Below are 18,844 nucleotides of genomic sequence, written 5' to 3'. Positions count from 1 at the left end.
AGGAACATAGCAAGTGGTAAGATGTTTAAATTGCAGGTACATAGCAAGTGGTAAGATGTTTAAATTGCAGGTGCATAGCAGGTGGTAAGATGTTTAAATTGCAGGTACATAGCAAGTGGTAAGATGTTTAAATTGCAGGTGCATAGCAAGTGGAAAGATGTTTAAATTGCAGGTTTATACCAGGTGGAAGATGTTTAAATTGCAGGTTTATACCAGGTGGAAGATGTTTAAATTGCAGGTTTATACCAGGTGGAAGATGTTTAAATTGCAGGTTTATACCAGGTGGAAGATGTTTAAATTGCAGGTTTATACCAGGTGGAAGATGTTTAAATTGCAGGTTTATACCAGGTGGAAGATGTTTAAATTGCAGGTTTATACCAGGTGGAAGATGTTTAAATTGCAGGTTTATACCAGGTGGAAGATGTTTAAATTGCAGGTTTATACCAGGTGGAAGATGTTTAAATTGCAGGTTTATACCAGGTGGAAGATGTTTAAATTGCAGGTTTATACCAGGTGGAAGATGTTTAAATTGCAGGTTTATACCAGGTGGAAGATGTTTAAATTGCAGGTTTATACCAGGTGGAAGATGTTTAAATTGCAGGTTTATACCAGGTGGAAGATGTTTAAATTGCAGGTTTATACCAGGTGGAAGATGTTTAAATTGCAGGTTTATACCAGGTGGAAGATGTTTAAATTGCAGGTTTATACCAGGTGGAAGATGTTTAAATTGCAGGTTTATACCAGGTGGAAGATGTTTAAATTGCAGGTTTATACCAGGTGGAAGATGTTTAAATTGCAGGTTTATACCAGGTGGAAGATGTTTAAATTGCAGGTTTATACCAGGTGGAAGATGTTTAAATTGCAGGTTTATACCAGGTGGAAGATGCGACAACCTGTACCAACTCACCAGCGCGGGGTTCGCATCGGTAAGGTTCCGCTTGTGAGCGATTTCCTTCAGCAAGGATTTGCTGGCCTCTTGAGTCTGAACAAGCAGAAAAAATATAAAAAATTTGCCTCTTCAAACATAGATATTCAGCTTTCAAGATAATTTCTAAGAATGTTTTGGTAGTTGCTAGCGCACTTGAAAAGATAGAATCTATCGGAAATTCTTTCCAGAATTTCGGAATTCGAGTTAATGAGTTAATACTCAGGGGCCATACTTTCAAAACTCGCTAAGTGAACGTAAATACTTACGCTCTATTTTCTTGTCTATGATTGGTGGATTTTGCTTGAAAGGCCGTCAATGATTGGCTGATGAACTTACGATCTCTTAACTTTTTTTTTGGAAGTATAGGCCCTGAGCGATATGACTGCGCTAACTTATTAAAAACATCATAAAACCTTGCTATATAAATTTAAGTTAGTACTCTGCGCGATATGACGGCGCTAACTTATTAAAAACATCATAAAACCTTGCTATATAAATTTAAGTTAGTACTCTGCGCGATATGACGGCGCTAACTTATTAAAAACATCATAAAACCTTGCTATATAAATTTAAGTTAGTACTCTGCGCGATATGACGGCGCTAACTTATTAAAATCATAAAACCTTCCATATAATCTTTAACAGGGCAGAGTCACTTCACTTATTAAAAACATCATGAAACTTAACTATATAATCTTTAACAGGGCAGAGTCACTTCACCTCAGCACATTCCATGCACTTCTTGGCGTACTCTTCAGCCGTGGCGAACTGCTTGAGTGACAGCAGGAACTCAGCGAGGTAGAGGTGTGCCCGACCACGCTCCTCTGCTTCGTCCGACTCCTCGCCCTCCGTCTCTCTCAGGTAGCGCTCGTATGCGTCCGCTGCACGCTCTGTCTCCGCCAGGCGCTGGTACAGTCTGCATGACCAAGCTCATTAAAAGCAATATATGAGAAGATAGAATAAAGATAAGGTGTACAAATATACGAACAGGCGCTGGTATAGTCTGCATGACCAAGCTCATTAAAACCAATACAAAGGAAGATAGAACACGATAAGGTGTACAAATATACGAACAGGCGCTGGTATAGTCTGCATGACCAAGCTCATTAGAAACAATACAAAAGAAAATAAAACNGAACATGCGCTGGTACAGTCTGCATGACCAAGCTCATTAAAAACAATATAAGAGAACATAGAACAACGATAAGGTGTACAAATATACGAACAGACGCTGGTACAGTCTGCATGCTCAAGCTCATTAAAAACAATATAAGGGAACATAGAATAAAGATAAGGTGTACAAATATACGAAACATGCAAGTGTGAAAATATAGAAAACGTGAAACTGGATATGCTCTAGGAAAAGAACGGAGGACTAGAAGTTTCTAGGCGCATAAAAGTTTCTTAGCGCAGTAGACATCTAACTACCTTGCTGCGGAAGTCAGAAACTTTTTCATTCCAAACCAACAGCGGGTTTCGAGCATAGTAACAACATTTCTACCGTAATTGAAAATTGTGCAAAACATTTTCGGAGGAGAGGACATAATTTTGTCTCCGACCGAAACAAGGCGATGAAATTGTTTGGATGAAATAATAATACGCATCAAAACAGTAGAATTTCGGATACGGTGGTCAAGCCGAGAAAATAGATTGTCTAGAAAATTCTTCAGAAAAATAATTCTTTAGAAGTATCTCTTTCGAGAAGTTATCACCACTAGCACGTCATGAGGTGATCAGGATTCGAAATTTTTATGGTTAAAAAAGAAAAAAAAATCAAGAGAAAGAATCAAACAAATTGCCGAGTAAAAAAATCTTAAGAGTTATCAAGAATTTTTTCCAGGAGAAATACTGGAAATAAAAAATGCGAATAATTATCATCCCGAAGAATGACAAGTTCAGTATTTCAAATATAAGGTTAAATATTCCATTAACTAATGCCTCAATAAATTTCAATCAAAGCATTCTACTACATTAGCTATATATAGCAGTTTTGGCTGCACGCGAGTCATATTATAGGAATAGTGGTTCATTTATTCAAGACCTATCCAGCCGGGTGACTCGATTAAAACGAAAATTCAGGTTTATTATACAGGGAAATTATAGTTTCAGCTTTTCCAATCGAATATGGCATGTGTATCGATTCGTAAATTACTCCTCCCCAAATCAACGTAGCTCATTAAGATTGGTCTCTTGATGAGATTAACCCCATCGGCCCCCCATTGATGAGATTAACCCCTGTCCATTCAAAAATTGGCAAAATCGAAAATTCAAATGTTCCCCAAACGACACCCGCCATCACGGTAACTGAGATGTGGGTGACACACACTAATCCGCTCACTCGATAAGTATTTAGGATCAAGGACGTACACTACTCCTCACTTGGCTAGTTTAAGGAGTGCCGTGCCCTCAGTATTTAGGATCACCGACGTACACTACTCCTCACTTGGCTAGTTCAAGGAGTGCCGTGCCCTCAGTATTTAGGATCACCGACGTACACTACTCCTCACTTGGCTAGTTTAAGGAGTGCGGTGCCCTCAACATCGCCGACGGAGTGTGCCTTAACGTAGCATTTTTTAGCCTCCAGGAACATCTCCTTTTTCTCGAAAGCTTCGCCCAGCGCCGTGATCATACGGCTGTCGTATGGGTGCAGCCGCTGCGCCTGTATAACAGCAATTTAAAAGATAAACTTAAGCAAAGATGCCGTACCAACGTAGCAAACTGAGGACATCGTCACGAGACATCTTGACAGCGTTTCCTACCAGTACGTAAACTGTAGCCACTGCAATTCTTATATATAGGCCAGGTACCTAAAGTTTGTCGATAGATAAAGGGTTGACGAGGCAAACATTGTGCTACGCGATGCACCTTTACGACATAATAAAACTTGGGGTTCTTACACTAAACAAGAGATATTAATTTTAATAGGAGACCTTAATTAATGATTAGGAATACAAATCCTGAATACACTTTGGACCTAAATGACAATCGCACAGGGAAGTTAACAAACAAATAGAGTAGTATAAATTATGACCGGCTTTAAGTAGAAAAGAGAGTAGAAATGGTTTGAAGTTGAAAAGAGAGTGGAAATGGTTTGAAGTAGAAAATAGAGTAGTACCTGCTTGAAGTAGAAGAGGGAGTAGTTGAGCAGACGTAGCACCTCGTACGTCTGCCCCAAACCGAACCAGGCAGAATAGTCGCGTCTGTTGACCTCTGTCGCCGGCAAGGCATAACACATTTACTCCATGTCTAATTGTCTATACAGTTCAAATGCTAATATATGTCCATTAATCAATTAAATCCATTAAATGTCCATTAAATTGGCTCAAAAAATGGATGAAAGTGATTGCAATTGAGGTCTCACTCGAGTAAACATTTCCTAGAGAGTTTAGGTTATTCTTTATCTTACTATGTAATCAAAATGAAACAACATTTTTTCAATACTTCCTATTTAACGCACGAGCCTTGTCATGGACTATACAAAATATTGCTAGTATGGCCAACAAGGCAGTCAATTTGGCACACAATGAAGAAGCATTGACACAAAATAATCATAATTAGTCATTTAACGACACAAATCCGCTGTAAATTACACAACCTAAGATAATTGAATTCTCAGATGCCAAATTACAAAGAAAAATGCCTAGAACTGATTGTTTAGATTTCATTAAATTGTGATATGTGAAATCATCCTCACCCTGAGCACATGTAAGCCTTCGTATATAAAATGTAACTCACTACTTCAGCCTAACTGATTAGCGGCATCGTGCATTCACTACGCCAGCACTAGTGCTCACTGAGGGCATTCCTGTAGCACTGGATGGCCTGAATGGTGCTCTTCATCTCCATGTACTCGTATCCCATGAGCGTATAAGCGCTCACGAACTTAGGGTTGAGTTTGAGCGCGCGCTGGAAGTGCACCACGGCCTTCTCGTGCTCGCCTCGCAGGCTCAGGTAGTTGCCTGCCGAGGGGAGGTGGGTTAGAACATGCGTATCAGGGATACTGGAGGGTACTGTGAATGTATGAGTATCATGGATACCAGCTGAGGGTACTGTGAGTGCATGAGTATCAGGGATACCAGCTGAGGGTACTGTGAGTGCATGAGTATCATGAATACTAGCAGGGAAACAGGAAGGAGAGGCTTGTCAGGCTAGGCACGATGTAGTTTTGGTTTAGGAGAATAGGTTCGTGTTTTGTTGGGGAGGATAGAGCATATTTCGTTGGATAGAGCGTATTTCTTTGGGGAAGATAGAGCGTATTAGATTCTCAAGAACATGTTGGCGAGTAGAAAGCCGAGTGTATTGGGCAAGAAACAGCGAGTTGAGACGACGAGGTCGGTGCATGTTAAAGCAATAAATATCGACATCGCACTGACAACCTACCAACAACGCAGCAGGTCTCCACGGAATATTTGGCGACCTGTACCATCTTGGCAGCTAGGTTGGCGAGTTGCGTGCGGCGCTCCTTGACGTACAGCAGGTTACTGAACACGTCCACGCTTGCCACGCGGAACGGGTCGCTCCGCTCGATACTTTCGAACTCAGCGATGGCCAAATCAAGCTCTGCCCAGCCATCAACAATCAATTCTGGTAATAATGCAATCAAATAAATGCTATTTTCACGACATTCAATGCAATAAATGACAATAAAACAGAATGAATGGCTACCTACCTGATGAGTTTGATTCATTTGCAATGTATAAATTAGAATGAACGCCAATAGGATGTTAAACAGATAAAAAGATGAAAATGAAACCAATAGGAAATTCTCATTTCATGGAATTTGTTCTGCAACAGGCTTGACATACGGTATATACAACGTACAAAAAAAATCTGTGGCAGACGACATCCATTGAAATTATTCTAAGGAATAAATAAACCTCCTATAGAACTCAATAATTGTTTTGATCTCTCTAAATTAAAACTCATTTGAAAATTTGTAGAAATATGTTCAGATTGGTGAAGGTTGAGCTTTAGATTGGTGAAGGTTGAACGCATGAGCTACTAAGCAAGGCAAGTAACCTCTGAGGTTCCTGAAGGCAAGGGCGCGCTGTGTCTTAAGGAAGGCTGACCCCTCCAGCCCCTCGGCCATGAGCTGGTCGCACTCGGCCAGCGCGTCCGCGTCCAAATTGAGCTCGACGAACACCTCGCATAGGAACAGCCGCCGCTGCCACACATCTGGCAGGTCAAGCTGCTCCAGCTGAGAGACAAACGTTATACGTTAGTTAATATTAATAAAAACATAAGACGTAATGAATGAGATAAGTGTACTACATTAGGTACATATGCCGCCGCCACACCTCTGGCAGGTCAAGCTGCTCCAGCTGTCAGACAAATGTAATATATTAGCTTATCTTTGTGAGAACCTTTGTTATAATTAATTGAACGAACAGGAATAGCTGCCAATACCACACGAGTGCTATTTCTGTTGATTCATACAACTAAGAAATGTTTAATGTAAGCTTCTCTTGATGACCACACGTGTCTAAATTGTTAAAAAAAGATCTCAATTAAGAAAAACAAAGACAAGATCATGACGGATTATGTAATGAATGCGTTACAATTGAAGTAAATATGGGTCTTATAATCCGCTTTTTTTGTCAAATTCTATTCAACTCATTCATATTCATCAACATCAACTATTCATCAACTCGCAGTGCTGCGTTTGTCAATGAGATGAACGTGCAATTCGCTCACGGTACGCTGAGATGAGCAACCAATTAAGCATATGATGTTAAATAAAACCGTTGTTACAACAAAATCAACATAATTTCATTATTAATTGACAATTCAACATCAAATGACTGTAAGTAAGCTCATCAATCTACTGACAGTGCTGCGCTTGTCGATGAGGTGGGCGAGCTGTGCCCAGGCGGCCCAGTTGATGGGGCTGAGATGTATGGCCCAACAGAGCACCTCTAGGGCCTGCTTCCTGTGCCCGAGCTGCTGCAGCACCACGCCGTACAGGTACATTAGGTAGCTGTCATACCCGCTGTAACACAAAAATTACACATTAGGTAGCTGTCATAACCACTGCAACACAAAAAATTACACATTAGGTAGATGGTAACTGCTGCAACACAAAAAATTAAACAGTAATTACATATAAAGATATCCAGATAAGTATAACTGAAGCGCGAAAATCCACAGTAAATTAAGAGACATCCATTGTAATTGTTAGTGATATTAGACAATCTTCTGGAAGATGCTTCTTAAATGGTCGCTCACTGGACAGATTGAACTGCACTGCGTAGGGCTTGCTATGACTGATGCAGTGGTGCTTGTCCAAATGATGTCTATGTTAAGGGAATCTTTGGTATTTTGTCTAAGGCAGCAGCTTCAAGTACTACCAATATTTCTAATATTTCAAATTTTTACAATAAAGGAAGTGTTGCAAGAGAAGTTATGATCTAAAAGCTTCAAATGTTTTCTGTGTGGCACTCCATCTGAAGGAACAATTAATTGAACTGCAAAATAAAAAATAAATATTGCATGCTACTTATAATGCTGTAAGTACTAAATAATATCTTCTATTACAATGAACCAGACATCATTTTTTGTAATTCTACTGGTGATATTCTTTAAAAAAAATCAAACCTACAGCCCACATTATAAAAAACAAATATCGAAAATGCTGACAATTTTATGATAAATTGAGAGTTAGATTTTTATCAATTTCTTTTGGTATGAAAATGTCCTCTCATCAGCAGATTTCAGGCCAAAAAGTGGCCTTAATTTTTGCAAGGGCATCGGCAGCATTCTCAAACAACAATAAACAAATCATGAACAATGATTAGACAGATGTGACATCAGCTAAAGCAAATTTAAAAACTTATCAAGTCCAAGTAAGTCTATCAACTCACCAGATGATGTCATCTTCTTTCAACTCATCACTCTTCACACCAGTGCCGTTGCTGCTGCTATCAAGTTGCAATTTCAAGCTGCTTTCATTTTCATCATCAACTTCAATATCATCAACATCATCTCCAAGATGAGCAATTTCATTGTCACCAAGATCATGATCAATGGTGAACTTATCTTCATTGATATGATCATTGAGATGACTGCTAAGTTTTCGCTTGGCCCGAAGCTTGCTTGTGCTAGGCACACTTTTTACATTGATGTGCTTAGTGTGCTTGGTTTTATATTCGTAATCACCCAAGCCAATCACGCCTTTGGTTTTATAAGGGAAATTTTCTTTCTTGGATACCCGGTGGTAGGCAGGACCGAGTCGGTGGGCGATTTCAAATAAATGTGGACCAGGAACATTCTTGGGGAGAAGAGCTGCACAAATAGAAACAATGTAATTACCATTTGTGCTGTAATATATAAATTTATTTATCTTTCATTTCTTTAATAAATAAATAAATTTAATTATTAAATCATAGACAAAAAATGTTGACAAAATTAAAATCTCCACAATAAATGAGTTTAATTCAGGTTTTTAGGCATGGGAGGTTTCAAAGAAGATAGTTACTAGGGCCAATAAACTACATGTTATATCATAGTAAGTAAAATAGTTCAGGATTTATATATTTATAAACATAACAACTTTCACAACCAACCTCAAAGTACATTTCAACAAGATGATTTTAGTGAAAATTATACATTGTTAGCAATCACATTAACTTAGAATAGAAATGTAGCTTTTCAGACTTTGTATCAGCTAGTGGTGAGCAGATTGTATAGACACAAAAAACGCTCTAGTAAAGGCTTTATTAAGCTTGCTCAAAATTGAATGGAAGTAATAACTAAAATATTATTGTAAATAGTAGGATATTACAAAACTATTGGTCACATGTAATATATTACCCATAAAATTATCAAAATATTGATAATATTGCTTGTACACTAGGTACATCATGGGACATGGAATTTTTGAAATTCAATTCAATTTGTAAAAATTGTGACAAGACATTTGTTAAAAGCAGTTGGTGGAATGAAGAATTATCAAATTAACCTAAAATTAGAAATTGAACATAACATAGCCTGATTGGCATAGCCTCAAAGGTTGGCATGCTGACAAACTGCTATTTAATATATGTCATATTTATTGAGTACTATGAAATTCACAAATTTAACCAATTTCTTGCATGCATGTGATACACTTTTCATATGGTCAAAATTAAACCTTGCATCAGCTATAATATCTTCTTAGTCAGTTAACAATTTATTTATTGGCTTATCTCAAAAAATATATATAATAAATTTTAAAATGGAGAGTGAATTCCAGTTGCCCAATAGTTGTAATTCTGGAAAATATTGAAATTAGCAATATGCAGTGACTAATTATCTGATCTTTTGTATCAATTAATAACAGCTAGCCTTTAATAATTAATTAAATAATAACAGCTTAATAATAATTAAATAATAACAGCTTAAATTAATAACAGCTAGCCTTTCCGACCAGTAAATACCATGTGGGCGTAGGAACCGATGTTAGAAACCATCAGCTGTTCTGCCATGTATGACAAGTTGTTAGCAAGAAAAGCAGATAAATCCTTGAATCAATTCCCAATATTGGTGAACATGGAAATGACAAAAAGCAAGTAGGGACTAGTTTACTATGCTTAATTATATATAAAGTTAGAAGTTAAGTGATGAGTATTAAAATAATATTGCCAAACAGGGATACTCAAGATAAGAAAGAAAGTTTCGAAGCATTCCTGAACTTGCCTTGCATGTTATTTGATTTTTTGTTAATAAACATACACAATGTTTATGAAAAAAAAAAACAATTTAAAAATTGGATACTGTAACATATTGACACCAATTTCAACTATTTGAAGGCCCTGTTTGAAGGCACATATTTAAGTGCTTGTGAATTGACAACCAACTCCAAAAAACTATTCAAAACATGGATGAGAAAATACATCAGACTTTTAATATTCTTATAACCTCACTTACTCAACACTCTCAGTGAGAATCTGAATTATTCAGGCAGCTTGCCAAATGTATTACTAACATGAGAGTAAATAAAAAAGAATGTATAAAGATTCCAGGATGTAAAGTAATTTCCATTGGTTTTACTGTTTTTCTGCTATCTTTTGAGGAAATATAAAAATTGTCTAATCAATATATAAGTTGATTCTTGTTGCATGGTGGTGCGTTATTGTTTTTATGGAGAGCAAACAAAATGAAGATATTTATGAATTTAACTTTGACAGAGCTCTGTTAGAGTAGCACTTACTGATGGAGTCCATGCGGTCATTATTAATCTTTTGTTCATAGGCACAGTAGCGGGAATAAAGATGTAGGAACAGCCCCAGCGGATGCTTCAGGTGTTCTGAGTAATAAGCCGCTCTGCAAAGCAAATGATCAATGAGCATCTACACAATTAAATGCAAACTCCATGTTGCAACCTTGATAAAAATGTAATTATAGACAAATTTAGGGCATAATTAAAATAGGTTTACAACCTAAACATCTTACAGCATTATCTTGGTGGCCATCAAATCGGGATTGTATCTTATATGGCCAGTCAAAAATTAAAGCTAAAATTTTCCATTGGCTAATCACATATATAAAATCCCTCCATTAAGATCTTGCACAAAGAGATAAGTTATGAGCTGCAAAACTTGGTAAAAACCTGCAAAATCTTTCATCAGCTTTGCTGCCTCTTCTTTTTTATACCAAAGCCACAAAAAGAAGTGACTCATTATTTCCCAACAATACAAGAAAAAAAACATCCAAAACAACAACACTGCAATCTATGAATTTGAAACAATTCTATTAAATACCAGGGGAAAAAAAAGGTGTATGCAAAATAAATAATAAGTGCAATAAAAAACAACAAAATATCCCTAAAAGAGGGCATAATTACAGCCTCAACATAACTTGAAATACCTACAATATTGTGAACTTAGTCTACAGTATGGATATTCACTTTAACAGCAGCCAGCACATCAAAATGTAGTTTGAATGCCAAGTCAGACCTGAAGTAATCTTTCAGGTTGAAGAGGCCCTTAGCTTGATCGAAATCATCAGCTTCGCTGCCAAGTTGCTGCCGTAAGGGTGGAAGTGTAGGCTCCTCAAGTAGAGTGACATCTTTGACGCAGAGAGCTAAATCTGCACACCTGAAAAAGAAATAAAAGTATTAATATTTACACTTGCATTAAGTGGTCTGTATTCAATGTAGTTACTTGTAAATTCTGAAGTTGTACAGATAGCAATGTTTACACATTGTAGCAGGCCTGGGAAGTGTAGCAGGCCAAACAAAATCATAAATTGAATTTAAAATTTGGGTTCATGGACTTTAAAATTTGGTAGCAAAGCAAAAATAAAAGTAAATGCTTTTTTCTACATTCAACAATCATGAATTTTAATGCTGATTAACCTTTTCACGGGTAAGTTACCATATATGATCACTTGAAATCGCGTCACAAAAAGCATCAGAACGGCTTCCTGTTTGTTTTTGAGGCATCCTTATAATGCCTCAGTCAATCACTAATTATCTGACCATCGTTCTATCTATATCATCACCAGCTGCAAAGTCCACAAATTGAAATATGAGCATTTAAATGGAGGTTTTGACTCAGACAATGGAATTGACGCTCTTTCCGCATTCTCTTCAAAATGTGGAAGTATTGATATATATATATTTATTTATTTTGGCAAATTGATTAAATTTAGTTAAATTAAATTTTCATGTTTTTAATTTTTCATTTGCATAAGCTGAATTTTAATTATAAAGAAAAATTTTGTGTACGGTACTGATCGCATTTATTGAATTCTTCAAGTGCGATTTAAACCTTCAATAGGCAAAATTTGCAAAAATTCATATAAATAAATATATTGTATAATACTTCTTACTTTCTTGAAATGGTTTCTGAAATTTTAATTTCTAGATATTTCAATGCTTGCCCGCTAAAGGGTTAAGTTGTGTCTACCCACAGATTGGTTGGCTCATGGAAGCTCATACAGAAGAATGAGATCTGACTGCACATGTGTGAGTGTGATGCAAGATTCATCAATAACTAATAATAAAGTTTTTTTCTTCAGAAAATTTTTTCAAATCAGAAAATATTAGAAAATTCTGCTTGACCATCCAGATCTAATCTGGTCCAACCAAACAAACCATCTCTATCTGGAAAACTGGTCAGAACTTTCCTAAAATTATGTGCAAAAACAATCATTTCATGGCAATTTTTGAAAATTGCAGATAAAAATAGGTCATTTACCTTCTTCTATATTAAAAAATTAGGAGAGGAGCATAAGAATTGATGAAATTGGTTAAACTCAGGAGTGTTCTTGCTCAGTTCATGTGTGGCTTCTGATGCTTCTGCCTAATTTTCCAGTTAGGCAACAAGCCAAGTCTAAAAAAAACAATCATTTTATAGGTATTTGAAAATAATAAGCAAAAATTAATCACTTTTCTTATTCTATTTTAAAGAAATTAGGCTGCTAGGCACATGCCTTGAAAATTGGCTTACCTAATTGCCTAGAAGCATAGGCAATTTGTATATTTGTCGCATAACTCTTATTCAGTGGCTTCTGCCCAATTTTTAAGAATAGATCAAACATTTTCTAGATAATGATTAAATTTTAAACTAAAATTACAGTACCTACAATCAGTTATATACAAAGTTTGAATAAATAAAATAATACATGAAATAACTTCTAACCTTATTTGCCACCCTGCTAACAGTAGACAAGGAAATCAAAAAGGATTCAACTCTTATTTGAAATATTAGGCAGAATATTTGTGAAATTTCAGGATACAAATTTTTGTCACATGTAATTTTCAAAAATGGCAGACAGAAATGTATCATTTTTCTTAATTTTTACTCAAGAAGTTAGTCAAATGACATAAAATGTGAAATTTACAGCAGCAAATAGGTATGATAAAGTACATAAATATTAGTCTCATTTACTGATTTACAGGTGGCTTATTACTCATTTTAAGTCATTTAGGCCTAATTCTCTAGTTTGGAATCAATTGGCTGACTCAGGCTCAGGCGCTTGGCCTACTGCAGTACCTACTACAGTGACAGTACAACTTACAAGTCTGTCTGACAATGGCACTCTCTGGGCCAGTGGCAAGTAAAATTGTCTAAAAAGTTTCTTAGCCTACTTACCAGTTACCAAGTTACCACCCTGCATTTCATTCATACTTTCATAGTTATATATATTACTATGTTGTAACCTTTATAATATATATATTTTATGTATTTTAATGGCATAGGCCTATATATACTAGGATTTAGTCTAGGAGTAGGTTGACAGCGTTGACTAATGACTAGAGAGAGACTCAGATAGCATAATTGCTTAACTAATGTTCTCACCAACTATAAGCGTTTAGTAATCCTCGATGGTTTGCTTCTTCTTTAGCTTTAATTAAATCAATCTTTACTCGACGAGTGAAATCACTTTCAATTGTCTCACTCTTCTTTTGTTTCAGGGATAAAGTTGTGCCAAAAATAATGGCAGTCATATCATGCAGTCCATCATAACCTCCCGCCATGGCAATTCAATGACAACAAGCGGTCACGTTTCCAAGTAATAAGTTTTTCTATTATACTTCAAAATATTTTACTATTCAATTGCCTATTGGTGGAACTGCTCTGACAATTTTGAAATCACGTTCAAGCCGAATTATTGGGTTTGTATGCCATGGACCTCAAGACTAGGACCCAATTTCATCGGCAATTATAAATGAATCTGTGGTTAGATCACGCAACATAACATTAGCGATGTCGGCGCTGATGAGTAGGCCTGATGTGGTCTGGCTTCGATTATTGTACTTTTAGTTACTTATTCAAAAGAGATCTAAAAGCATGTCCCTTGACCGGATCTTATCAAGACTGACGATAGTTTGAAATAGCTACCAGACTTCCACCGTGTTCGATATGGTTCTAGGCATTTAAAATCTTAGCATATATTTTCCCATAGCTTCATCTAGTCTGCTCTCAAACGCGTTTATACGCTGAGCGTCAACGATGTAATCGGGAAGGCTGTATCACATGTCGGTGATTCGGAGCGAGAAGGAATATTGTCGCGTGAACGAGTTGGAACGCAGTTTTTTCAAGTTTATAGTCGTGGCCCATGGAGTTGCTACTTGTTTCAAATTCTAGTAGTCCTTCGGGTACCTTGTATAATCACAGGCAATTTAACTAAAGAAGAAGTTCGCGATTAATTTCGCGCTGTCGCCTATGAAACGTGAAACGGAGGCTGTGCTCAAGTTCTGTAGTGTTCGCCAATTACTTACGCATGTGTATATCATTAAAGCCATATCAAAACATTCAGCCTCATTTTCCTTTGTTCGCATGGCAAATCATCAAATGACGGGGAATCAGAATAATTTTCGTTTTTGCCTTCTTAGCTTCGTTTTATTTAACGTTTTATATTTTAAGTCAGTTCAACATTTATTGTCATTATGTTCCATTTCAATTAAGTTGAAATTTAATTTGTAAACACTATTGTTTTCACCACGAGGTTCGAAGCATCGTTACGTTCTATTTTTAGTGCATGCAAATTTTTGAGCGATTTTTACAGTGAAAGCTTAGTTCGAGTCACGATGAGCTTGAAATGCTATATGTTGACATACCATGTATGTCACTAGTAAATATCAGGCTAACGTTATGTGAGAGGAAAATTGTAATGTTGCAGAAATTAGTATAGAAAAGACAGTTTTGAAAGTATGAAATATGAGGTGATACATCCCTGAACTTCAAGTATTAAGCTCCTTAGTAGGGCGAGGGCGCTACGGGCTACTGCTTCATGATAAAGAATCTATGTGGTTCCCTCGAGAGGAATTAAATCGTATCTAATTGCCAATAAACTGCATGTCAAGCAACAAGATTTTTGTCAAAACAAACAAATTTGTCAAAATATGTTACATTTTTACAGAAAAACGGAGAATCCATGAGGACAAAAGACAACTTTATTTAGCAATCAGCGAAGCGAAAGCTTGGAACCGGTGATTTTCAGGTCAATAAAACTAAAAAAAGGAAAAATTTCAAATTAAGTAAATTCAAATAATTTACTAAAAGATTTTGTACTTAAAATTGGTTCAACACACAAATAAAACAATAAAGCATGGGAACAGCTCAAGTAACTTACATAAAGACTGGCCATTGAAGTGAACATAAGGAATGTTAATTGAATTATTGGACCGGATGACCAATTTATCATTAAATTGCTCCGTTGTTCAGAATGTAAGTAATAATTATACGATTGCAGAAGTACTATAATTGTACAATAGATTTATAATATAATTCTTATTTTCTTAACTACAGTTATATTTTACTGTTAATCTACAGATAATTGTTATATGCCTCAGAAGCCGTCCCAGACAGTGAGCTGTCCATCAGCGAAGTGCAGCGGGACGGTCGGCAACGGACAGACGGGCGGGGCGGACGGTGCCACAGGGACGCCTGAGGCGGCCGCGTCGTACCCCTAAAAGAAGTTACAAGTTAAGTTAAGTTAACCACAGCCAAACGTGTTATTTCACACAGACCACCAACACAATTCATCACACTCGTCACTGTGGGAGTTACACGTTAACCACAGCCAAACGTGTAATTTTACACTAGACCACCAACACAATTCACCACACTTGCCACTCACCACACACTCACCATTCACCACTCACCTCACACTAGACAATTCACCACACACTAGACCATTCACCACACTCACCTCACACTAGACCATTCACCACACTCACCACACTAGACAATTCACCACACTCACCACTCACCTTGTATGAGGTGATGAACTCATCTAGCCTGGCCACGAGATGGCGCTGCTCCTCCACGAACTGGGACACACTGGAGGAATATTACAGGCATTAATGAGGGATTAATGACGGTATTATTGGCGAGGTTTAGTTATCAGGTATACTGTATGTCCACGAACCCTTTAGGTTTAGTCAAACATTGTACTGATGCTTCAGACCCAGCTAACGGGAAAGCCGATGTCAGGATTGCAAATTTCGTGGCTCAAGTCAAGATTTTGCTGATTAAAGAACAACATTCAGACCAAGATTGGTTAGTAATTGGCCAGCTGAATATTTCAAGGGTCACCCCACCGCCCAAAAAAGGCACACGTCCCCTCCGTCCCCACCTGTGCGGGTGCATGAGGCGCAGTCTTGATATCTTGCGCGCGACGTCAGCGCAGATCTGCTCGTTGAACAGCGGCAGCCCGAGGTGGCAGCACTGCAGCTGCCACGTCTGCCCTGCCACTGCCACCGGCCTGAGGGAATGTGTAGTAGTAAGATGGTAAGGTAGTAAGGTAAGGAATGGGTAGTAGTAAGATGGTAAGGTAGTAAGGTAAGGAATGGATAGTAAGGTAAGTTAAGGAATGTGTAAGTAAGGGGGGAAATGTGTAGTAAGGTTATATATAGCAGAGGAACAGGGATTGCGACCGGGTTTACTAGAAAAGGGGTTGCAAGAGATGAAAGTAAGCGAGGGATGCAAAACAAAACATCCGATTGTGAGGGGAGGAGTGCGGAGCTGAACTGGTGGTTGGGAGGGGGGGAGGGGAAAGGCCAAAGCTCCTACTTTGGAGAGAGGAGTGAAGTTAATTAGATAGAGAGGGAGGGGCGGGACTGACCTTGTAGGGGGGGAGCGGGGGAAGGCCACCAGCTGCAGGTATCCGAAGCAGTGGTGCAGCTGCAGCTGCTGCACCGCGCGCTGCACCACCGCACAGCTGCTCCACTCGTCTGCACGTACGTACACTCATTGTACACCGGTGCTCAATTACATACAACATTACATAATATTTACGTCTCGACCAATGCTGGTGAAATTTATACATTTATATATGATATACATGACATACAAATGGTGTAATTTTCTGCCTGCTAATGATTGCCCCGAAAAATGACCAAATTAATGACAACGTTATTTATCATCACGAAATATTTTCCACATCACCAAGATTATTAATTGGTGCAAATTAATTTCACAGAGGTAACTTAATGGTGTAATGAAAATCTAATGAAGAAAAATAAACAACAACTAGCAAAAGAAAAGAAATTAGGTGATATAATTTGTAACAGCCCACCAGATTCTTCGAGGGGGAGGCAGACGTGCTGGATGAGGGGCTCTTCATCCCACCCGTACCCCTGGGGGAAGGAGAACCGGGGTATAATCAAAACAAGCTGCAACACTGGCATTTACTCGAAAACCCATTCATTATTCCAAATCATAGCCCCCAAAAGAAATCTTAATAATATGGAATTTCAGTTGAAATTGGTAACTTCCGTGGAAAAGCATCGCTGGTCCGTCGTCAATTCGTTAAGCAAATGACACCATCGACCGTCGTGCCTCTGGCAGCGCCGCACCTGGTCATCGTGCCTCTGGCACCACCGCTACTGGTCATCGTGCCTCTGGCACCACCGTCCCTGGTCATCGTGCCTCTGGCACCACCGTCCTTGGTCATCGTGCCTCTGGCACCACCGCACCTGGTCATCGTGCTTCTGGCACCACCGTCCCTGGTCATCGTGCCTCTGGCACCACCGTCCCTGGTCATCGTGCCTCTGGCACCACCGNGCGAGGGCCTCACCTGCAGCAGCAGCGGGTGGTGGGTAAGGGCTTCGTTAGCAGCATGGAGGAGCTGGTGGAGCGGCAGCACGACGGGTTCCTGCCCCCAGCCTGTCAGCAGCAGACGGCGGTGGCGGAGGAGGCTGGCCGGCACCCGCCGCAGACGGAAGCCTGCGCATCAAAAGAAAATTATTATTAATAAATTATAACAGTAAAAGGAACCCCTAGATACATTATAAAATAAAACAATAAAAGACAAAAGAGAGTTAGTAAAAGAGAGGTCAGCAAGCGGGCTATCGGATAATAATGTTCCATTTTGAGTTCTTCGCGTCGTGGGGGTCTTACTATATATATTTATTATATTGAAGCCACGATATATTATAGTGAGCTATGTGGTGGCCTCTAGACGCAGCTCTAGGCAGACACTAGACGCAGCTCTAGGCTGACACTAGACGCACCTCTAGGCAGACACTAGACGCACCTCGAGGCAGACACTAGACGCAGCTCTAGGTAGACAATAGACGCAGCTCTAGGCAGACTTTAGACGCAGCTCTAGGCAGACACTAGACGCACCTCGAGGCAGACACTAGACGCACCTCGAGGCAGACACTAGACGCAGCTCTAGGCAGACACTAGACGCAGCTCTAGGCAGACACTAGACGCACCTCTAGGTAGACAATAGACGCAGCTCTAGGCAGACACTAGACGCAGCTCTAGGCAGACACTAGACGCACCTCGAGGCAGACACTAGACGCACCTCGAGGCAGACACTAGACGCAGCTCTAGGTAAAGACGCAGCTCTAGGCAGACACTAGAAGCACCTCTAGGCAGACACTTGATGCAGCTCTAGGCAGACACTGGACACACCTCTAGGCAGACACTAGCCGCACCTCTAGGCAAACACTATACACACCTCTAGGCCGCCACTAGACGCACCTCTAGGCAGCAGCAGACTAGGAGGTCCACTAGACACACCTCTAGGCAGCAGCAGACTAGGCCGCCACTAGACGCACCTCTAGGCAGTAGCAGACTAGGAGGTCCACTAGACGCACCTCTAGGCAGCAGCAGACTAGGAGGTCCACTGGACACACCTCTAGGCAGCCACTAGACGCACCTCTAGGCAGCCACTAGACGCACCTCTAGGCAGCAGCAGACTAGGAGGGCCACTAGACGCACCTCTAGGCAGACACTAGACGCACCTCTAGGCAGCAGCAGACTAGGAGGTACACTAGACGCACCTCTAGGCAGACACTAGACGCACCTCTAGGCAGACACTAGACGCACCTCTAGGCAGCAGCAGACTAGGAGGTCCACTAGACGCACCTTTAGTCAGCATCAGACTAGGGGGTACACTAGACGCACCTCTAGGCAGACACTAGACGCACCTCTAGGCAGACACTAGACGCACCTCTAGGCAGCAGCAGACTAGGAGG

General features: G+C 39.3%; 2 protein-coding genes across 2 annotated transcripts in view; both read right to left on the bottom strand.

The window, feature by feature from the left end:
• Positions 1–13,559, bottom strand: part of LOC108664984 (cell division cycle protein 23 homolog) — a 15,868-nt gene extending 2,309 nt beyond the window's left edge. Inside the window, exons 1-12 of the mRNA XM_018151694.2 lie at positions 13,209–13,559; positions 10,860–11,000; positions 10,115–10,227; positions 7,788–8,208; positions 6,757–6,916; positions 5,947–6,124; positions 5,308–5,487; positions 4,722–4,886; positions 4,043–4,137; positions 3,435–3,586; positions 1,648–1,843; positions 908–982 (exon numbers count right to left, since the gene is read on the bottom strand). Of these exons, the coding sequence (XP_018007183.1) occupies positions 908–982; positions 1,648–1,843; positions 3,435–3,586; positions 4,043–4,137; positions 4,722–4,886; positions 5,308–5,487; positions 5,947–6,124; positions 6,757–6,916; positions 7,788–8,208; positions 10,115–10,227; positions 10,860–11,000; positions 13,209–13,387 (2,055 nt within the window). The 5' untranslated portion in view covers positions 13,388–13,559. The remainder of the gene's footprint in view (positions 1–907; positions 983–1,647; positions 1,844–3,434; positions 3,587–4,042; positions 4,138–4,721; positions 4,887–5,307; positions 5,488–5,946; positions 6,125–6,756; positions 6,917–7,787; positions 8,209–10,114; positions 10,228–10,859; positions 11,001–13,208) is intronic.
• Positions 13,560–14,895: 1,336 nt separating this feature from the next.
• LOC108664995 (protein FAM91A1) overlaps positions 14,896–18,844 on the bottom strand; it is a 15,832-nt gene continuing 11,883 nt past the window's right edge. Inside the window, exons 14-20 of the mRNA XM_018151705.2 lie at positions 18,549–18,587; positions 17,434–17,582; positions 16,933–16,993; positions 16,480–16,588; positions 15,991–16,119; positions 15,626–15,695; positions 14,896–15,321 (exon numbers count right to left, since the gene is read on the bottom strand). Coding sequence (XP_018007194.1) covers positions 15,202–15,321; positions 15,626–15,695; positions 15,991–16,119; positions 16,480–16,588; positions 16,933–16,993; positions 17,434–17,582; positions 18,549–18,587 — 677 coding nt within the window. The 3' untranslated portion in view covers positions 14,896–15,201. The remainder of the gene's footprint in view (positions 15,322–15,625; positions 15,696–15,990; positions 16,120–16,479; positions 16,589–16,932; positions 16,994–17,433; positions 17,583–18,548; positions 18,588–18,844) is intronic.

This window comes from Hyalella azteca, unplaced genomic scaffold (genome assembly GCF_000764305.2).
Source record: "Hyalella azteca isolate HAZT.00-mixed unplaced genomic scaffold, Hazt_2.0.2 contig13225, whole genome shotgun sequence".
In the NCBI taxonomy this organism is placed as follows: domain Eukaryota; kingdom Metazoa; phylum Arthropoda; class Malacostraca; order Amphipoda; family Hyalellidae; genus Hyalella; species Hyalella azteca.
The sequence above is the reverse complement of the archived record's forward strand: the minus strand, read 5'-3'. Positions and strand labels throughout refer to the sequence as shown.